The 20,587-nt window shown below is 40.3% G+C and overlaps 2 protein-coding genes across 5 annotated transcripts in view; one reads left to right on the top strand and one right to left on the bottom strand.

Annotated features, from left to right (window-relative positions):
• Window positions 1-2,767, bottom strand: part of LOC149451705 (uncharacterized) — a 44,095-nt gene extending 41,328 nt beyond the window's left edge. For all 3 annotated transcript variants that reach the window (XR_016314994.1, XR_016314995.1, XM_089690285.1), the window contains exon 1: window positions 2,634-2,767. Coding sequence is in view for 1 of the 3 variants with exons in the window: in XM_089690285.1 (XP_089546411.1) it covers window positions 2,634-2,720 (87 nt within the window). In the remaining 2 variants the exon portion in view is untranslated. The remainder of the gene's footprint in view (window positions 1-2,633) is intronic.
• Window positions 1-20,587, top strand: part of DNTT (DNA nucleotidylexotransferase) — a 432,122-nt gene that overhangs the window by 168,144 nt on the left and 243,391 nt on the right. The window lies entirely within an intron of this gene.

The following is a 20,587-nucleotide window of genomic DNA, read 5'->3' as shown; positions in this document are numbered from 1 at the left end:
TTGCCGGCTTGGAATTATTCTTATTTTCATCCTACTTCTTCTTCTTCTTCTTATGAGGATGAGGATGAAGAAGAAGTAGGATGAAAATAAGATTAATTCCAAGCCGGCAAAAAGTGTATCTGCAGCGCTCCTCTAAGTGTATTTGCAGAATGTCATTTATGGAAAAAAATAGATACAATGTTTCAACCGCTGTATGGAGTGAATGTCCCAGAACTGTCATAAATAGTCTATTTCTGACAGTTCTATGACATTCCCTCCATACAGCGGTTGAAACCGCTGTATGGAGTGAATGTCCCAGAACTGTCAGAAATAGTCTATTTCTGACAGTTATGGGACATTCCCTCCATCCAGCGGTTTCCGGCAAAAAGTGTATGTGCAGAGTTCCTCTATTCTGCAGATACACTTAGAGGAGCTCTGCAGATACACTTAGAGGAGCTCTGCACATACACTTTTTGCCGGCTTGGAATTATTCTTATTTTCATCCTACTTCTTCTTCTTCTTCTTCTTCTTCATCCTCATCCTCTTCTTCTTCTTCTGAGGATGAGGATGAGGATGAAGAAGAAGAAGTAGGATGAAAATAAGATTAATTCCAAGCCGGCAAAAAGTGTATGTGCAGAGCTCCTCTAAGTGTATGTGCAGAGCTCCTCTAAGTGTATCTGCAGAATAGAGGAACTCTGCACATACACTTTTTGCCGGCTTGGAATTATTCTTATTTTCATCCTACTTCTTCTTCTTCATCCTCATCCTCTTCTTCTTCTTCTGAGGATGAAGATGAGGATGAAGAAGAAGAAGAAGTAGGATGAAAATAAGATTAATTCCAAGCCGGCAAAAAGTGTATGTGCAGAGCTCCTCTAAGTGTATCTGCAGAGCTCCTCTAAGTGTATCTGCAGAATAGAGGAACTCTGCACATACACTTTTTGCCGGCTTGGAATTATTCTTCTTTTCATCCTACTTCTTCTTCTTCTTCTTCTTCTTCTTCATCCTCATCCTCAGAAGAAGAGGATGAGGATGAGGATGAAGAAGAAGAAGAAGAAGAAGTAGGATGAAAAGAAGAATAATTCCAAGCCGGCAAAAAGTGTATGTGCAGAGTTCCTCTATTTCTGACAGTTCTCTGACAGCTTCTTCACATGTACAGCGGTTGAAACATCTGTATCCTAAATGGAAACTAATAGATACAATGTTTCAACCGCTAAACATGTGTTCCTTCTGTCAGAGAACTGTCAGAAATAGCGGAGCTCACTGCAGGGACACTTTTGCCGGCTGATCGGGAAATGTTCGATTCGCGCACCCGAAGTAGGCAAAATTTCGGATTCGACGCGAATCGAATATTTCCTGAAATTCGACTCGAATTCCGGTTCGCCTGGTTCGATTCGCTCATCTCTAGTGACTAACATAGATCGCTAACTCTATCAAACCCCACTAGGGGGCGCTCTATGTGCGGTGTAATTCATAATATCAAAATATGACAAATATGTTCAGAAAAAATAATTTGTGCTCATAAACAATACATATTACACAACTCCATTATGTGCCTTCATAATTATAAGGAAAGAAAGAAAATGTCTTCATATCAAATAAAGAATACATGTGACAGTCTTTTTATAAATGTGATAATCTTGCTTGATGCTCCAATGCTTCCACCACAGTTAAATGTGCAACATCCAGCACAAAATCAAGGCTTAAATAACTCACTAGACCAATTTGACCTCTTTACTAGGAAGAAGGTCTAAATGCACTAATTTTTCCAGTCAGGATCAGGTGTTCCCCGGGATGTGTGATGTCTTAGGCAGGCAGGGGCGTATTTACCACAAGGCAAACAAGGCACCTGCCTAGGGTGGCATTTTTCAGGGGGGGGCACCTCCCCCCAGAAAAAGGGATGAAAAAGGGACATGCATGCCATGGGAACCAGGTGGGATCTGAGAGAGGCTGTGAGCTGCTTGATGGTGTATGTAGAGCCTATCTCCTGTTCCCGGGGATGTCCGGAGTTGTGAAGGGGGGTTGGAAGGTGCTTCCAGGTGGGAGGCAGGGGTGTTGTTGGTCAATGTCAGGCTCTCTCTGCTGGAGGGGGAAGGGGGGGTGTTGGTCGGTGTCTTTGGGGCAGACGATTTTTGTGTTGCCTAGGGCAGCACAAAACCTAAATACACTACTGTATGCAGGCCATACATGAGTTGAATTCCTACGAATTTTCTTTAGAAAATTGGAAATTTTGTGCATTTTGTAATCCGATGGCGACAGCATTAATTTCAAAATTTAACCGACCAAGCCTTTAATTTCACATCATGTTGCTAAAGAAAAGAATTTTCATGGCCAAGAATTTTCTTTTCTTTCCAGGTCACAGCTCATGCTCATTTATATTGCAATTACATTTCTCGCAAAATTCTCCCATCAGTGATTAGAAATTAATTTTTCAAAACATTGCCAACATGCCCAATCACCCAAATTCGCTGAGAGCTCGAAAATTGGCTGTTGCTGAGGTACACTTGTGAAATTCAAACAAAAATTCTGAAAAAAGATTTTTTTAAAGACAAGTATTTCCGAATGTGACCCATGTATGGACGGCTTAAATTAATCTTCCCATTCACTCCTTCATACCACACAGGAACCGAGATACAAAAAATCCAAGTCTGACTTACCGGTAACTTGTTTTCTAGTAGTCTTTCAGCACATGAGAGAACGTAGCTCCTCTTCCTCTCACAGGAAACACACACCCACACAGACATTATTTGGAGGACTCTCCCCCACAGTTGTCGAAGAATACCTGTGGCCCATCTGAAAAACATAAGCACAACAGCATAAACAATAACAGTTTGGGCAATTATTGCTGTCCTGAAAGACTACTAGAAAACAAGTTACCAGTAAGTCTAAGTTGGATTTTCTCAAAATGTCTTTCAGGACCGCACATGAAAAGATAAACGAAAACGTACTCCCTTAAGGCGGGACCACAGCTTGCAAGACCTTCCTGTCAAAGGCCTGCACCCCAGCTGAAAATAAATCCAGGTTGTAATGGCAGCCATCCCAATGCTCGTCTCTCACCTTGTCCACAAAGAGTCTGAAATGTCATGTTTCTGTCTGAGTTCTAAACAATTCTTTCAGCTTGCATCCATCATTTCTTGTAGGACAGCTCCCACCATTCTCTGTGTTTTTGCATTACAGAAAAGGGTAGGGTGTGTATTACCAGTCTGGGCCACACCTCCCTCATTATTATACCACCACCTACGTCTTCCCTTAAGATGACCATACACATTACAATCTGATTGTACACTCTCCTTTAGATCTCCCATCAGTTATGTAGTGCAAGAGCCTGTCAAATTGAATGGATTGTTAAGTTGGGTCCTTTTATGCCATAGTTCTTGTGGCAAAGTTGCTCATGGGACATTTTGGCATGGTGCGAGTTGCACGTTTTTTACTGTGTTTTTGCTGCATTTGTCACCCCTTTTTTCATCTGGCAAAATGAGCGTTTGATTCTGTGTTTGGTGTGCTGTTAACGATTAATGGCACTGAAAATGCAACTAGTTGATTTTAGGTGTATAAAGGTGGCCATCTGATTGTACAATCTCTGTACAATCTTCTTTATAGCTGGTAAAATTCTTCCTGTGTCTTACTGGCTCCTCTGTCCTAAATCTACATATCAGCAAGTGATGAAGCTTTCTAAGAAATACAACAAAGGCTAAGGTAAGGCCTTGTTCTTGAAATCAAAGAGAGCTTTTATTTTTTTTCAACTGGGGTACATTAATGATATATCGGTACATAGGGGAGCTGGAAATTAGAGAAAAAAGTGAACCTAGCCTTTAAGAGCCCATTCACACTTGTGCGACTTGTCATGTGACTTTGGAGCCCTAAGTTGCATGACAAGTTGCACCCCATGTTTCCCAACGAGTTCTATTCATATATATGCAAAATCAAGTCGCAGTGACTTGAAAGTAAGTTCCTGCACTACTTTTGTCCGACTTTCATGCGACTTGAGGGCCATAGACCCTCCAAAGTTGCATGAAAGTCGCACCTAAATGATATACATGCAACTTGTGAGCAACTTTGTACAACACAAACAATTATCCTTGGTCAAAGCCAAAGTCGCACTCATCCATCGTCATGTCAAAGTCACATCAGGTTGCACTGTAAAGTCACAATGAACATTGCATGATTTTGATGTTGAAGTGTGAATGGAGCCTAAACGTCTTGTGACCGTCTTGCAGAATTAATGCCTCGGTGTAGGACTATATTATTTAAAGAGAGAAAGAAATGAATGAATAAAGAGGGCTAGGAGAGCTCAGCAAGAAGTTGCAGGCTTGCCAAACATTGCCAACACTAGAAAAACTATACTAGGCATGGATGGAGAGCAGCGGGTGTAGGCTGCTTATCAGATTACCATGTATTGCTGCAGAAAAAAGGATATATAGTGGTGTTTATTCAAACATAAATTCATGTTTAAAAAGCATTTATAGTTGTAAAATAAAATTCAGAAGTCCTTCAACACACTTTCCTGTAGGTGTAGGATGTCATTGACACACTGGCTATGGGTGCTTCATCATGTGAGCCTGGGCACACAGTACTAAGCGGCGTTCACATGTCATTATGATAGCATTGTTCAATACCAGCGTAGGAACCATTCACCGCTGATGACACACAAGAAGAGGGAGGATCTGTGATATCACATGACTGGCTATTGCTGGATTAAGGGCCCGTTTACACATAAACGTGCAATAAAATGCATGGAGAGGCTTGAAAAATGGATTGGACGTGCATTGCATTTCATTGGCGAACATTTTCACGTGTGGTAACGCACATTTTTATGCACATCAAATTGCTATGGGTCCTCGTACGGGACAAAATAAAAAGCTTTTTTTTTTCCCTAAATAGGTTTGCATTATGTTGATGTGCATTTACATGGATTGCATTGCGTTACAATGTATGCCTGTAACATTGGAAAATAACTCACTTCACTTCACATAATACCAGCATTTTGGTGTGAAACAATTGTTTTCTATGTGTCCTTGTGGTGAGCGGAATTCTTTCAGTGCAGTAAGTGTGAATGGTCCTAAAGATGTGTACTTCTTTTTTATTACAGATGTGGTTGAGCCTCAGGGAGGTGGTTAAAGGATAGTTAAATGTACAGACATTCTTTAAGAAACTTATAACATAGAAAAAAATATTGAAAAGATAAAGTGTGGTTTATGTGACCTACTGCCTATCATTGCAATTGGAATTACCGTATTAAAGTGATAGTAAAGGTAGATTTTTTTTTTAAATAACAAGTGTCATACTTACCTTCTCTATGCAATGATTTTGCACAGAGCAACCCCAATCCTCCTCTTTTTGAATCCCCCGTTGACCCTCATTGCCCCTCCCTCCTGCCGAGTGCCCCCACAGCAAGCTGCTTGCTATGGGGTACCTGAGCCTCTGCACTGTGCATCCATTCACACACTAGAGCGTCTCACACCCCGTCTCTCTCCTCATTGGCTCCCTGGCTGTGATTGACAGTAGTGGGAGCCAATGGCTCTGGCTGCTGTCTCAGCCAATGAGGAGGAAGAGTCCGGAGAGCCGAGGCTCTCATGTGCATCGTTGCATTGAGATGGGGCTCAGGTAAGTATTAGGGGGGCTCCTGCACACAAAAGGTTTTTACCTTCATGCATTTACCTTGAGCCTTTACAACTACTTTAATTAATGAGAATCTATATTTATAAAGTATTTTTTCTATCGTTTCCCTTATTTTAATTTTTTCTTACTATAACATTTTTCTCTCTGGCTGCTGATCCATTTATTATTCCACTTTTGCGTTAAAAAAAAGGCAGAAGAAAATGTGACCATATATTCTTATGGAACTCTTTACACTGATCTGTTGCGGGTCTGCAGTGTTTTTCAAAGTCTTGCTTGCTGCATTTTTGGTGCAAGTTTTGTGTGGTAAAAAAATTGCACCAAAAATGCACCCCCCCCCCATTAAAAGCAATGGAGACGTTGCGTTTTTGGTGCGGTTTTTGAGTCACATGTCATATTTAAAGTGCACAGCAACCACAGTAAAAATGCTGTAAAAACGCAGATCATTGTGAATGTCGTCTTTTTCTTTTCTTTCTGTTTTTCTTTCTTTTTTCCTGACTTTTCAGTTTTTTATTTCTTTAAATTCAAATGAATTTGGACACCCTGGATCGATCAGTATGTCCCATCTGATTGTGACTGCATGTTGTTGGAAAGAAGTAGTCAATAACCCCAACAAGGCGATGACAGTTGAATGGAAATGAACAGGTGGTTCGTTTCCATCCAACAGCCCATAGAGGACAGCAGGCTGTGCATAAGTGGAGTAGACCCGGACCTTTCTCAGCAGGGATCAGAGGAGAGATCCCCCGCTGAACAAGCAGATCCACTGATGGGTCTGCTCCATGTGAATGAAGCATAACCCATATTGGAATGCAGGGCTTTAAGTTGTATTCGTAATCTGTTTAGTGCTTGTATGCTGGTACAAGATTTCAAAGTATTAAATAACCCATCTATTTATTAACAAATTTGCTTCTTGTTTTCTCCTAAAAACAAAGAAATAAATCTAACGAATTGCCACCGCTTAGATTATTTTTGCTAAATGAGGAAACATTTAATATGGCAATGAAATTGTATTTCCCTTATAACAAAAATATAACTTAAATGTTTCTATGGGTCTTCATTTCACTGCACTCCTAAAAAGCAAAACTGTGAAGGCTCGGCTCCAAGCTTAGGGCAGTCATTAGTAAGACAGGTAGATATTTTAAAATTTGTTGAAATCTCAGGTGTGCTTGGCGATTTCCAAACTTACATCAATTTATAGCACATATGTCAAACACAAGGCCTTGCAATGCAATAAGGCATTCCTGAACTCTGCACACTGTACCTAGCTTACAACTCTGTAGTAGAGCAACCCAGACACAACCGGCCCTTTGAGGACAATCATACGGCTGATGCGGCCTGCAATGAAATTGAGTTTGACACTCCTGGTTTATAGTCTACAGGTAGCCTACAAAATGCTTAATCACTCAAACACAAAACAAAAAACTACAGATACACTTACAGGCATTTGTAATTCAAAAAACAAACAAATATAAAATACTGGATGAGGAGGTGGCAGTAGGTGGCAGGATCCTTTCACATAGGCTTTCCAAAAAGATCCATCTGTCAGTTTTTCAGGTCGAACTTTCTGGAAGCTGCATGCAATTCTATAGGCAAGTGAATGTTAAAAGGATGTGCTTCTGTTTACATACGTCTACCTCTGAGTCTGCCCAGGTCTGATCAAAAATGGAAAAGGACCCCCACAGATATCAAATTGGGAGCAGTGGCTTTGTCCATGCACCCGATCCATCCCAATTGACATGAATAGGACTTCCTACATGGGGAGGCATGGCAAGCAAACATGCCTCCCCACATGGGTGTTTGCATTAGTATGCTCATGTGAATAAGGCCTTACAGATCTGGTTCCCACTGTACACTGGAGAGGGAAAGAGGAAGCAGCAGGCTAAAAAGTGTCTGTCGCTCCTTCCTCCTATCAACATACTTTTTGCAATACAGCACAATCAATTGCCTCCTGCTGCTTCTCTCTCCTCCAGTCTGAGCTATGCTGTACAGGGACTATAAAAGCTGATACCAAGTCAAATTTAGGTACTTACACTTATTGTATTAAAAAATACATTTATGGCTGGTTCACACTGTTCTGGTGTGTTTTTGATGCATATTACTACATTACAGTACAGTCAAGTGCAAGAAAACTGCAGCATGTTCTACATTTTGTCTGGATCTGGAACACTCTGGAATTGACTGCTCCAGTATGAACTATGCCATTGGACGCCATCTAACCTACTCTCCATGCATTTATGATGCAGAAAAAAATGCACTGGACTGCATGTGGTGTGAACTGGCCCTTAAGCATGTAGTAATGAATTAATACAGAGCTGCATTACTTTGTGTAGAGCTGCATTAGTTAGTGTCCTATATATTTGCTTGGAGCTGAGCTCTAACCAGTTGCCATCTGCCCTGTAGCAGTTTTACTGCTACAGGGCGGATTCCCTTCTGCAAAATCATGTATATATACGTGATCCATGCTCCCGCCATGATCGCGGGTAGGGGGCACGTGCACGCCAGTCAACCCAGCGGTGCTGTGATTCAGTGTAACACCGATCAATCAGCAGATTCAGGCTTGTAATGTTTGGCTTGGATCTGCTGAGTGATCCCTGCCCTATCACAGATCTTCCTGTGCTTGTGTTTACAGTACACAGGTACAGGAAATGATGCAATCTTCTCTCCTTGAAGCACATTCTGATCCAGAGAGAGAAGAAAGCGGATCCACGTGAGTCAAAGCACTACACCTTACAGTAAAAGCACGGATAGGTTACATTTAACCCACTGATCACCCCCCAGTTAACCTCTTCACTGCCCTGTCACCAGTGTCATTAATACAGTGTACAGATTTTTTTACTGATCACTGTATTAGTGTCACCGGTGACTTCAGCTAGTGTTAGCGTCAGTTAGCATCCCTCCCAGATAGCTTCAGATTGCCCATCACTACATCAGTCGTCACATTTAACTCTACGATTGTCAGGAACATGCTCACATACACAGTAAACCTCCATTGTTAGTATAGTGTCCCCAAAAACACAGCGTTAGCAGGATCAGCCCTGGCACCTGCCAGCAGCTACTTTTAGCCCCTATGCTTAACCACTCCTTCTCCCTCAGCAAGTGCAGTGTCAGTAGATCACTGTCACTTGATACATTGCATACAGAACTGCAGGGTTAACAAGATCAGGCCTAATCTCTCTTAGCACTAGCAGGTAAATTTTTTTGTAGTGGTTCAAGCAGTCTCTGACAGCCAGGTGCTCTTTTTCCCGTGAGTCACACTAGGTACCTTTAAATATAGTGGCCAAAATGTCTAAAGAAAGGTACTCTAGTAAAGAGGCCTATAGGATTCTGACCATTTAAGATGACAGCGAAGGGGAAGCCTCACTGACAGGATCTGCCTCAGAACACAAACCTGTAGACAGCAGCGGCACCCTGACAGATAGCTCAGATGATAGAGTAGAGGTTCCTGCCAAGGTCAGGCGTACCTGACCCTGTTCCCAGGTTGCTGAGGTGGTACAATTGCATGATGATTCTCATATGAAGCAGAGTGCCAGTACTAGTGCCGCTCTACATTTTGTTGAACTGGCGAGCACCAGCGGCCTAGTACAGCCTGGTCTTATACATACCAGCACTGCAGTATCACTTGGTGACGTGGCAAGTCCCATAAGTGCATTACAAGCTAGTGCGGTGGTGAGCACAAGAGTTGTCCCGCAGCCACCAAGAATTCGCACACAGGTCCATAGAGCCCATAGTATCCTTCCGGATGTGCTTGCAAATCCTCATTGGCAGCCCACAAATTCAGCAGCACCCATACTTCCCCCATTCACTGTCCATTCAGGTGGAAACAGCAAATTTAACTACACTCCTTAATTTTTTGGAGCTGTTTTTATCTGTATGAATTGATTGTGGATCAAAGCAATTTATTTGCACAATAATTTATCGCCGCCAACCCAAATTCAAACCTTGCCAGACCATTTGCATGAAAACCTATGGATATTAAAAATGTATGCAGTTTGTCGCCGTTGCCCGAGGCGTGCGCAGTTTTAAAGCATGTAATGTTTGGTATCTATTTACTCGACATACCATCATCTTTTATATTTTACCAAACAATTGGCAAATATATTGTGTTTTTGTGCATTAAAAGTAAAAAAAGTATTTTTTTCAAAAAAATGTGTGTTTGAAAAATCGCTGCGCGAGTACAATGTGACATACAAAATTGCAACACCCACCATTTTATTCACTAGGGTGTCTGATTTAAAAAATATATATAATGTTTGAGGGTTCAAAGTAAATTCCTAGCAAAAAAATCCAGATATTTTTCATGTAAACAAAAAGTGCCAGAAAAGGCTTGGTCTTCAGGTGGTTAGAAGAGTGAGTAATGTGTGGCACAGGCTTCTAATGCTGGCCATTAAATTCCCCCCCCCCAAAAAAAATTTACCCCTTTTTGGAAAGTAGACACTCCAAACTATTTGCTGAGAGGCATATTGAGTCAATAGAAGAATTTATTTTTTACCACAAGTTTTAGGAATATGAAAAAAAAAAAAATGTTTACACAAAGTTGTCACATAAATGAATTATTGCTCACACATGCCATGGGTATATGTGAAATTCCTCCCCAAAATACATTCTGCTACATCTCCCAAGCATGGGGGTACCACATGTGAGAGACTTTTTGGCAGTCTAGCTGCATACAGGATCCCAAAATCCAATAAGCACATTCAGGTTTTTAAAGGGCTTTATTTCCTCATTACACTTCCTGACTATCTATCACAGTTTTGGAGGCTTTGAAATGCCAGAATAGTACATAATAGTACATATTATATCTACATATGATATATTATGGGGTGTAATTCCAAATATGCCAATGGCATGTGTGAGCAATATACCATTTAAATGACAACTTTGTGTAAAGAAAGAAAAAAAAAGTGTAATTTTCCAAAAACTTGTGGAAAAAAAATAAATCTTCCATGGACTCAACATGCCTCTTAGCAGACAGCTTAGCTTAACTTCCAAAAAGGGGTCATTTGGGAATGTTTGTACTGCCGTGGTATTTTAACACCTCAAGAAATGTGATAGGCAGTCAGAAAGTAAAAGCTGTGTAAATTCCAGTATCCATACCATAGATTGTAGACCCTATAACTTTTACAAAAAACAATTATTATACAGTTATTGGAATTTTTTTTTACCAAAGACATGTAGCAAAATACATTTTGGCCTACATTTATGATGAAATTTGAATTCATTGGATATTTTTCATAATAAAAATGAGAAAATATCGGGGTTTTTTAAAAAACATTTGTGGTCTTTTTTTGTTTATAGTGCAAAAAAAACGAGATGATCAAATACCACCAAAAGAAAGCTCTATCTATCTGAAAAAAAGGACATAAATTTTGTTTAGGTGCAGCATTGCAAGACCGTGCAATTACCAGTTGAAATAGCGCAGCGCTGAATAGCAAAAAATGGCCTGGTCAGGAAGGGGGGTAAATCCTCTGGAGGGCAAATGGTTAAGCTCATATAGTGTTTTAGACTGTTTGCTGTTTTTATTGTAATAGGAAAATCAATGTCACATTTATCATGATTCTAGAAGACAATATACTTTGTCTCAGTATTTCCAACATTAAAAAAAAAGTCCTACTCCAAAGATAAATGATGAGTTTTAACCGACGATACTGGTAAGGAGAGGAAAGTTCCGACTCTGTGCAACAAAACTGCAAACTTGTTTTATGGCTTTCCTGTACCATGCGAATATTGTAATTATATCTCTACCTTCCCGGGGGCTCCTGCTGAGATGGATCCCTACTGTTTGTTTCATGTGCACAGCATGGGCTTCGGCAAAGCTTGAATAGAATTTCCTGTGGATGGGAAATATTTCATGCAGAAAATACATTCAGCGCAGGCTTGGTCACCTTTATGTGCTGCCGAGAAGACTGGATTCATATATTGTAGAGGTTGTGCAAAGGTGGCCTTTAGGACTTCACACTTTAACCTAGGACAAGTGATCTTGTTGAGTTCTTCCTTTCATTTTCCGGATAAAGCCACTAACACCAATGGGAACATCTTTGCAAATAATTCAAAGCAGTACTGAACAATACAGCATTTTGGCTTAGATTTTTCAGGACTGGGACAATTTATATATATAATTAGGGATAATTTGTATATAATGTATCCTATTTCATTCTGCATTTCTTTGTAGAAAATAAATGGAATAAAACTGGGTTTAAAAACATGTATTCAAATAGGAAATGCTATGATAAGTACTTATTGTCCCCTTCATTAAAAGGCACCTCTAGCTGCAAGTCACACTGTGATCGTTAATGTATGGGAGGTAGATTTTGTGTATGCTTTATTTAGCAGTAGCAGTAGTGGAAGTATAACTGAAGCCAAACTATTTTTAGGTTGAATATATTTTTATTAATATTTTGCAAGGAAATGACAAACCTAGGACAATAGTAGTGACTCCGTAACACAAGAATGAGGCTTCATATGTATCCATAATAGCAGACCAATAATCGAAAAAGTATACAGTATCATTCTGAGCTTAAAGAAATGCAAAATTATTTTTAGTTTTGATAGAGTGGTGGTACCTGTCAGGTTTGTATTTCTGTATGTGCTCCCATTAGGGAGATTCACCATCTCTAGTTGTCCTGGTGATCATTATCACCAAAATATAAAGTGAAAGAAAATCCCACATTCTGAGTGGTTACCAGAACAGGAATAGAGGGGAAATCTTCTATTGGAGACACTAATTCTCATGACTACCAGGGATTTCCCTTACTGTGACATATTTATTCTTTCCTCTCATTTCCTGTTGTAGCTGTGGGACAGGAAGTGAAGGGAAATCTCCATAGTTGGACACTGGATAGCAAAAAAAAAAAACTGATAACCCTCCTGTACTGTATCCAAAAAAGGTTTGTCTTCAGTTCTACTGTAATAAGGGGCGGACTGACCATTTGGAAACTCGGGCGCTGCCCGAGGGCCCGGGGTCAGTAGGGGGCCCCATGAGTTGCCCCTGGTACCTTTTTCATAGGCTTTTTTTAGTTTGGGCAAGGGCACAGGGGCCCCATGATCCCCTATTGCCCGGGGGCCCCACGAGGTGTCAGTCCGCCCCTGACTGTAATGTTTCAGAGAATTATGGTTAAAAAAAACATGTCACTGGACAATTTATACTGAGCCTATGAAGAAAAAAAAAACTGCAAAGGTTGTCTTAAATGAAAACTGCATATTAGAACAATAAATCCAGAGACATAGAGGGGGATTTACTAAGACCAGAGCATTCAAAATATGATTCTGAGTGCTCCAGTTTTTGTAAATCTCCCCTATAGACAATGTAAATATAGTAAGAAGTGAGCGCTATCCAAAAGCAGCTATGCACTCTAAGTAACCAATATAGACTTACTGCAGAATAATAACAATAGTGCAGCACTTGAATGAAAACAAGAAATGAAACTGATAAAAAGTCTGATATTAAAAGTCTGTTTTCATAAAAAACGTGCCAGGTGACTGGTAGTAATCAATAGTGGTGAAGAATAGCAGAAATGCACACTCACCAGAAAGTAAACAAGTAAAAGCGGTGTATATCATAGCTCCAGGATCCTCATTCAGAAAGAAAAGGTCTGGTCAGAATGGGTCGATCCTCCCTCAGAAATGTATTCAAGACTTGCCCAGAAATGATGTAACCCAGATCCAGGTAACCAGAGGTCTCCTATAGTTGGATGAATGGAAGGGGTTGCTTGTTTACCAGTCACCTGGCATGTTTTTTATGAAAACAGACTTTTAATATCAGACTTTTTATCAGTTTCATTTCTTGTTTTCATTCAAGCTCTGCACTATTGTTATTACTCCCCTATAGACAGCTGATGGTATGTTCACATCCTGAATTTTCAGATAGAATTTAAGAATAGCCTTTTGTGGCTCTTAAAATTCCTACTAGACCCTTATCTAGGCATGCCAAGTGTTTCCTCCTCCACCTGTACCAGACCAGGCCACATGCCTCTTATCATTGCAGGGGTACTTTGCAAGGGGGTGGCAAAGTCCCTCCCCCTCCACACACAAGGCTTCCTGTCCCAATGTTGAGGAAGAAGGGCCTCTGTCCGACATCTGATGCCCCTGGCTAGATATGGGAGTAATATGGAATATAATGGAATCTGGAATATTAAAAAAGCCCCAGATATCTGTCCCCTCCCAAGGGAATGTGTATAGGGATACATTAGTACCCCTTACCCATTCCCAAAGAGTTAAATGAAAATAAACACACACACCTTAGGAAAAGTGCTTTATTGATATTACATTAAAAAGGTTTAAAATGTTCTCAATGTAATTCAGCGCCATTCATGATATCTAGCTATGTAATTCCATCAGCAAGGTGACCAGCCACCTGCCAATGCATTCCTACCACCAGAAAATGGCAGATCCTCAGTGCTGAGGTATTGTGGACACAGTGCCTGAGATCCTGGGTGATATCAGTGATCGAATATAGTCATGATTATCATATTTAATCAACTACGTCACCAGGGATCCCCAGGGCTGTTTTTATATTATAGCATTCAGGAAATTGGGTGGGCTAATGGCTACATTAGGTCGGTATGTCCGCAAATGACAAACAGGCTGGGTTTGCTTGGAACTGATTTCCGACCTGAACCCAAATGATCACTTATGAAGATCCCTATTAACAGTCTGGGATGTAATTTTGGTTTCATTTATAGTAATTCTTTAAATTACCTGCAGGATAAAACCCTTCACAACAAAATTTTCTTTAGTTACTATGGTATCAGTGAAATCACAGTCTTCCAAAATACTCTATAATTTTGTAATAGAAAAAAAGGAAAAAAATACAGGTGCATCCTAATGTAACACTGCTATGGAATCTATTCATTCAGTAAGCCTCAGGCAGTGATATGGTAAAGGGGTATAGAATGTTCCTTTGCAAAGTGAATGTTCATTTAGAGAATAAGGTGAAGTTATGCTCACTTTAACTATGTAATATCATATCATGTATAGAGAAAAAACTGGATTTTTGCTTGCACATATTTGGATGGTTCAAGTGAATGCAGCTTTATATTATTCACATTGCAAGTGAAAATTCTGTACTACTTTAGCAAATCAAGTTCATAGAGTGTGCACTTACTGTGGCTGAAACTAAGGTTTGTCTAAAGCCGGCCATAGAGGGAGCGTTTTTCTTTCCTGCAACACCATCAACGGGAATCCCTCCCATGGAGCCATTGTGTTCTGGCGGGGGGAGACATCCCTGCTGGGAGAACAGTGCTGAAACATGGAGAGGGTAGGAGAGGGTAAGTAGAACTTTGGCTTATTTTGGGTGGTGGTGGTGGGGTGGGAAGAGCTGGGGATACACTTCAAGGACTAAAAATAAACACTTAACAAATTAGAAGAGAGGGATCTGGTTGCTATTTCTCCCCTAGCTGCAATGGGACTATCTGCATTATTCCTTTTGCTAGAGACAGAAAACAAGTATGCAGGTAAGGCTGAGCCCACCAAGCTCTGCAAGCTCAATGTCAAATAGGCCTCCTGGTATAAATGTTTATTTGTAAAATACAGATTATATAAAAATACATAAAGCACCAATGAATAAACTTTTAAACTTTCAACAACAGCTTAAAATAAAACTGTTCAAACTGTTACAGCTTCCCATGAAAAAAGAAATGTATGTCAATAGAGATAATCAGTAACTTTGTCTACATTGCCCTTCCACCTCCTGGAAACAGAAGCAGATATTTTTGTAAGTCGAACCCTATTGGACCTGTTTATAAGGACCTATGGTGTCTCTTCTCCACACATTGAATGACATCGCTGGAAACACACAATTTATTTATCAAATGAAAAGCACAGTGTAGAGTTGGTAGTATCCCATGACGTGTACTCTACATGATGCTATACAGAATACTCGTGGATAGGAGTAGAGCACTGTATATGACCTTAAAGTGGTTGTAAACCTCTGAAATGAAAAATGAAAAAAGCATATCCTTCTATAGTATGTACTTGCCAAGAACGAAAGCACCAAGTGTCATTTCTGTTGCCTCTCTCATTCATCTTCTATCTTCATAAGTCACTTCTGATTGTCTGAGTCTATGCTAACACCAGACTATACTGGCAGATGGACCCCCCCCCCCTCCCTCTAGCACACAAGTGATTTACAGCCTCAGGAGAGTGTCCATTCCCTGCACTCAGGTCTCAGATTACACTCATATCCCTGCTATATGCTGTGCAGTGTGTGACATCAGATCCCAGCCTCCTGCCTTCAGAAACTGAGAAATATTGTGTAAAATGTATGCTTTAGGAGGCTGTAGAGGAGAGAGAGCTCCAAATAAATAGGTACAACTTGTGTAGGAGGATTTGTTTCACCTCTGTGGATCACCCGAGGCTGGTCACTTCAAGAAGTATATGCAAGGGTTTACATCCTACTTAAACAGGTCCTACTCCTCCTGGCACACTTTATTTTTCTTTTATTCACTAGGCTGAAAGGGTTTCATCATCCCAAAGCAAGCAAAGCACTGTTTTAAAGCAAGAAAAGCAAATTTATAAAGCAAGAAAGGCACACTTACAAAAGAAGGAAAGCATGCAATCAATACATAGAAAACAAAGCAGACCTATAAGGCAAGCAAACCTATAAAACAAGCAACAGCACTTCATCAATGCGCTGAAGCTGCAAGAAAAGCAGCAATATGGTTGTTGTCAGGCTATGTTACTGCAATATACAGCGCTACCCCCCCCCCAAAAAAAAATATCTACTAAATCATTCCATACAAATAATCTATTAAAATAGAACTGCATTAAATCTATGCATCAATAAATATGTTAAAAACAATAATTCATGACACTCTGACTCCAGCTGTAGTATTAGTGATGTAATCCTTACTGAGACCTCTATGCCTGGGCTGTATAAGCAGATACCATCGCTGCGGACAGTCTTTATCAGATAGCTGAACTGACTGTTTTTCTCATCCACGCATCTTTATTGCAATGCAGAATGTACATCAGACAACAAGATGTAACAGATGTAACAGATAAATCAAAGGATGGTATTTGCAGGATGGTATTTGCAGGCCAAAACATGGTAATATGTCCCTAGATGACAGTGGATTACATGAGGCACAGAGACAAGCATCAGTATTCATCCCAAAAAGACAAGGTGAAAAAAGGAAGAGGAAATACATTACTAGCTAGTGGGAGGGGACAGGATGAAAGACAGAAAAGGATGGTGCAATAACTGAAATGTCCACTAGATGGCAGTATGTTAACATCAACCATAACTATGCATTGCATTCTATTGTTACACAATAAGTGTAACAGAATACATGACAACAATGATGTGCAAATCAATAAAGATGCATAAATCAATGCATCAATAATCCACCCAACTGCTTTATAAATAGGCCATTTTTTTCTTTTAAATCTCTCTACTGCCTTAACCTAAAATGTATGAAAACCCTAACAATGAACTTCTCCTATTTGCTGCCTTTTAGTCTGTTAGAACTAAACATGTTCAATGATATATTTATCTGTTTGACAGCTGCAAATATTTAAAAAAACTGTTGTTCCTGTCGGAAATCAGAAGAGCTCATAACTACCTGTGCAGCATTGAAATCTCTGGCATCGTTTTCATCCTTGCCCAGTTGTCCTTTGTGAACTACAGAACACCTTCCTCCTATATCATAGAGATGAAGAGAGCAGGAATTGTTCTGTAGTCCAAGTTTGGAGTGAGCAGTCTAGGTTGACAATGCTGTTACTTTATAGGTACAGTACAGTGAATGAGCATATTTTCTAAGAAGACTTTTACTGGCAAGACCACCAGGTGAAAATAAAGGAAAAAAGACTGAAAAAAATAAATTAATGCAGCCACCGCACCGCAGAGCTGCAAAATATATTACATTTTGTTATTGGGTTTATATACACTGTAATTTAAACAAAATTAGTATTTTTCTTCAGATGGTACACCCTGTTGTATGTTGTCTATTATAATGTATCCAGCCACTGTTTCATCTTTCCACATTTGTCTACCAAAAGAAATGCCTATTCTCTGAAAAGCCCATCATTTTTATCTGTAAGAATGCTTTAAAACTAGTCTCTAGGAGCTTTTCCCGAGTGCTGGTGTGTAGGCACAGGACATTTTAATGTCAACCACTTAAATGAGCAATGTCATCCGCATGTCACTAATTGTATAATCGAGCTGCTGAACTCCTGAGATTTAGCTCCATTAAAACAATATTATGCATCAATTTGTCCGTAATATCCGTTATAAATGGCCTCTTTGAATCTGCCTCATTTTGATCCCAGGGCAAATAGAATTGATCCCATCATATTCAAGCAGCACAAATTTCTTGAATAAATAGATTTTAACAAGCAATGATGTCGTACATCAAAAACTGCATATGTAAAACACAGAATATTTGTACAATTCTGAAAGCCTGTAAAAAAAAACAGATTTTGAAAGGATGTTGCCTAAGGCAGCTGTATTAAACAAAATATATTTGAAGTTTCTCTTGTAGGAAATTTTAGGATGAACAGCTGTATTGCTTAATTAGGGAATAGGAGGGAAAGTCTCTTGTGCTAGAGAAAATAACTTTTTTTTTCCTTTTAATCTTTCTGCTTCAATAATCAATTAATTACATTCTGTTTTTACATTTCCAGAGTTCTATACTTTCATCTGTTGGTGTACTTAGAATACCATCGTGAATAGGCTTAGTGGAGGGGATCTGAGTTGCCAAGCAAAGAGTACAATATGTTCTGAGTGCTGTGCTCTTCTGGAAACATAAGGTTACTGCATACAGATGTAATATGGATGAACTGTTTACAGACTATAGGTTTACATTCTAAAAATTCTCATCAGCAAGTGCACACATAGGTTAAAAAAGGCTTTTTGAATAGTTTTAAGTGTAGCACCCTCCTAGGTAGGTGCTAGGTTTAGGCAGTTAGCTTTAGTTTGGATTTTGATAGGTATATTTTGTAGTCACATTGTAGTCAGTGTGATTGTACATTTTTGCTATGTAAATCCTAACTTGCACACTGTAATCAGTGTTGCTGTGTTCTGCTAGTTAGGTCTGCTCAGTCTGCTCAGCTGCTGCCAGCCTGATAGCTCCCTCTGCATCTAGAAAACTTGAGAGGTTTCTAGATAATAGGTGTGGAGCTATGCATATGGCAGCATGAATATTTATACAGCCCCAGCCTATCCCAGAGAGACTGGCTCTGTTGGCATATTGGGTAACTGCTTATATTCAATGAGCACACTGAATTTTGGGTCTTTTCCTGGTACCAGGCAACTACTGCTATGCGGCCTCAGGTGGGCAACCTGAAGTCCGAATGCTGAGACCAGTATTATACTATGATCACTGAGGGGCTGGCTACTAAAGATGTGGTCTGGTATCATGGAAGAAGGCATCCAGCTGCTCTAGGGACTTGTTTAGTACAGATATCCCTAAAGGATCTTAGAGACTATGTGCTGTTTAGCCCCCTCTGGTGCTAGGAAGTCAGCTGCAGGTCCAGCAAATGGAATGCCAACTGGTGTTCCAAAGAGCTTTGTCCATCTGACCTATTCCTTATAGGGATACTGCTCTGGGGCTCTAAAGAAGTCACTAATACTACTATGGCCTTAATCTGAAGTACACTGTTTGATTCAAGCAAGGAGTCCAACATAACGTATTCTGAAGATTAGATAAAGTCCTTAAATGTATATAGTTCCTATTTTTGGAGTATCCCACTCATCTCCCTCAAACCTATCCAAGTTCCCCCAAAATAAAAAAACAACAAAAACAACACACCTAAACTGGTTATTGGAAAAACATGTGAATGAGCCTATGTGCCTGGCTCTGAGGCAAAATATTTGGAGGAGACCTGGACAGTATTCCTATGATTCCTTGGGGAGTAGTGCTACATAGGAGTTTACCTTCAACAATATATATATGTTAAAGCTAAACTCCAGTCTTACCTTTATTCTTGCACAGATGTGTAGACTTATCACATACCTGGTGGAGAGTAAATAAGGAGACTTCTCTTGCACCTCCTGCCCTACACTTTTGGAAATGGTGACAGAGAGTGTGAGGGCATGGAGTGGCATGAGTGACGGAATTGTGGGTCCTACCAGATCTGTGAAAAGCAGGGAACCGAGGATCAGGGAGCAGAAACTAAGCACCATGGTACTGTAGCAAGTTGCAGGAACTAGGCCTTTACTGAGGACAGACATGGTCAGAAATTGGGATATTGGATCAGAAGAGAAAGGGAGTCAGAGCACATACCAAGGTCAGGAACAACCTGGCTATGCAGTACCAAATCGGAAGGCAAAGGCAGAGTCCAGGTAACAAACCAAAGTCATTAACAGCTGGGCAAATGAAGAACAAGGTAGAAAGCAGTAAGCAGAGTCTAGAAGGAAGGCTTCCCTCACAACCAGGGGCGGACTGACCATTTGGAAATTCGGGCATTGCCCGAGGGGCCCGGGGTCAGTAGGGGGCCCCATGAGATGCCCTTGGTACCTTTTTCATAGGCTTTTTTGAGTTTGGGCAAAGACACAGGGGCCCCATGATCTCCTATTGTCCGGGGGCCCCATGAGTTGTCAGTCCGCCCCTGCTCACAACAAAGAGGCAACAGTCCACTGGCAAGTTGGAAGGCAAGTCAGGTAATACAGAGCAGGACAGAATCAGCAGATCAGCTCTCAAGTAAACAAGGACAAGCTGAAGACCACTCAGCAAATTCCTTCTGCAATGCTTCTGTTAATATAGACCTCTGGGTGCAAATACCAGTGCAGAATACACATATAATTTTTGCGCTAATGTGCACACCTAATTGCTAATTCATGTCCAACATTTAGCGTACGTACAGAGGTTTGGGCAGAGTTCTGTGCACATGCTAACGCCAAAACTATTTTCCTTATGCTGACGTGAATCCATGTTAACTTACAATTCTTTGCTGTACTAAAACTGCTCTATCTGATTTCACTGCACACTATGAGCTTTTTTCAGTGTGCATTAGAAGCTGTAGCAAGTCAGATACAGCCAGCCACATTTTCTGGCTGAAG

This window comes from Staurois parvus, unplaced genomic scaffold, assembly GCF_062004578.1.
Source record: "Staurois parvus isolate SC_StPar_1 unplaced genomic scaffold, SC_StPar_1.0 ptg000525l, whole genome shotgun sequence".
NCBI lineage: Eukaryota > Metazoa > Chordata > Amphibia > Anura > Ranidae > Staurois > Staurois parvus.
Note: the sequence above shows the minus strand (reverse complement) of the source record. Positions and strands in the feature narration are given on the sequence as shown.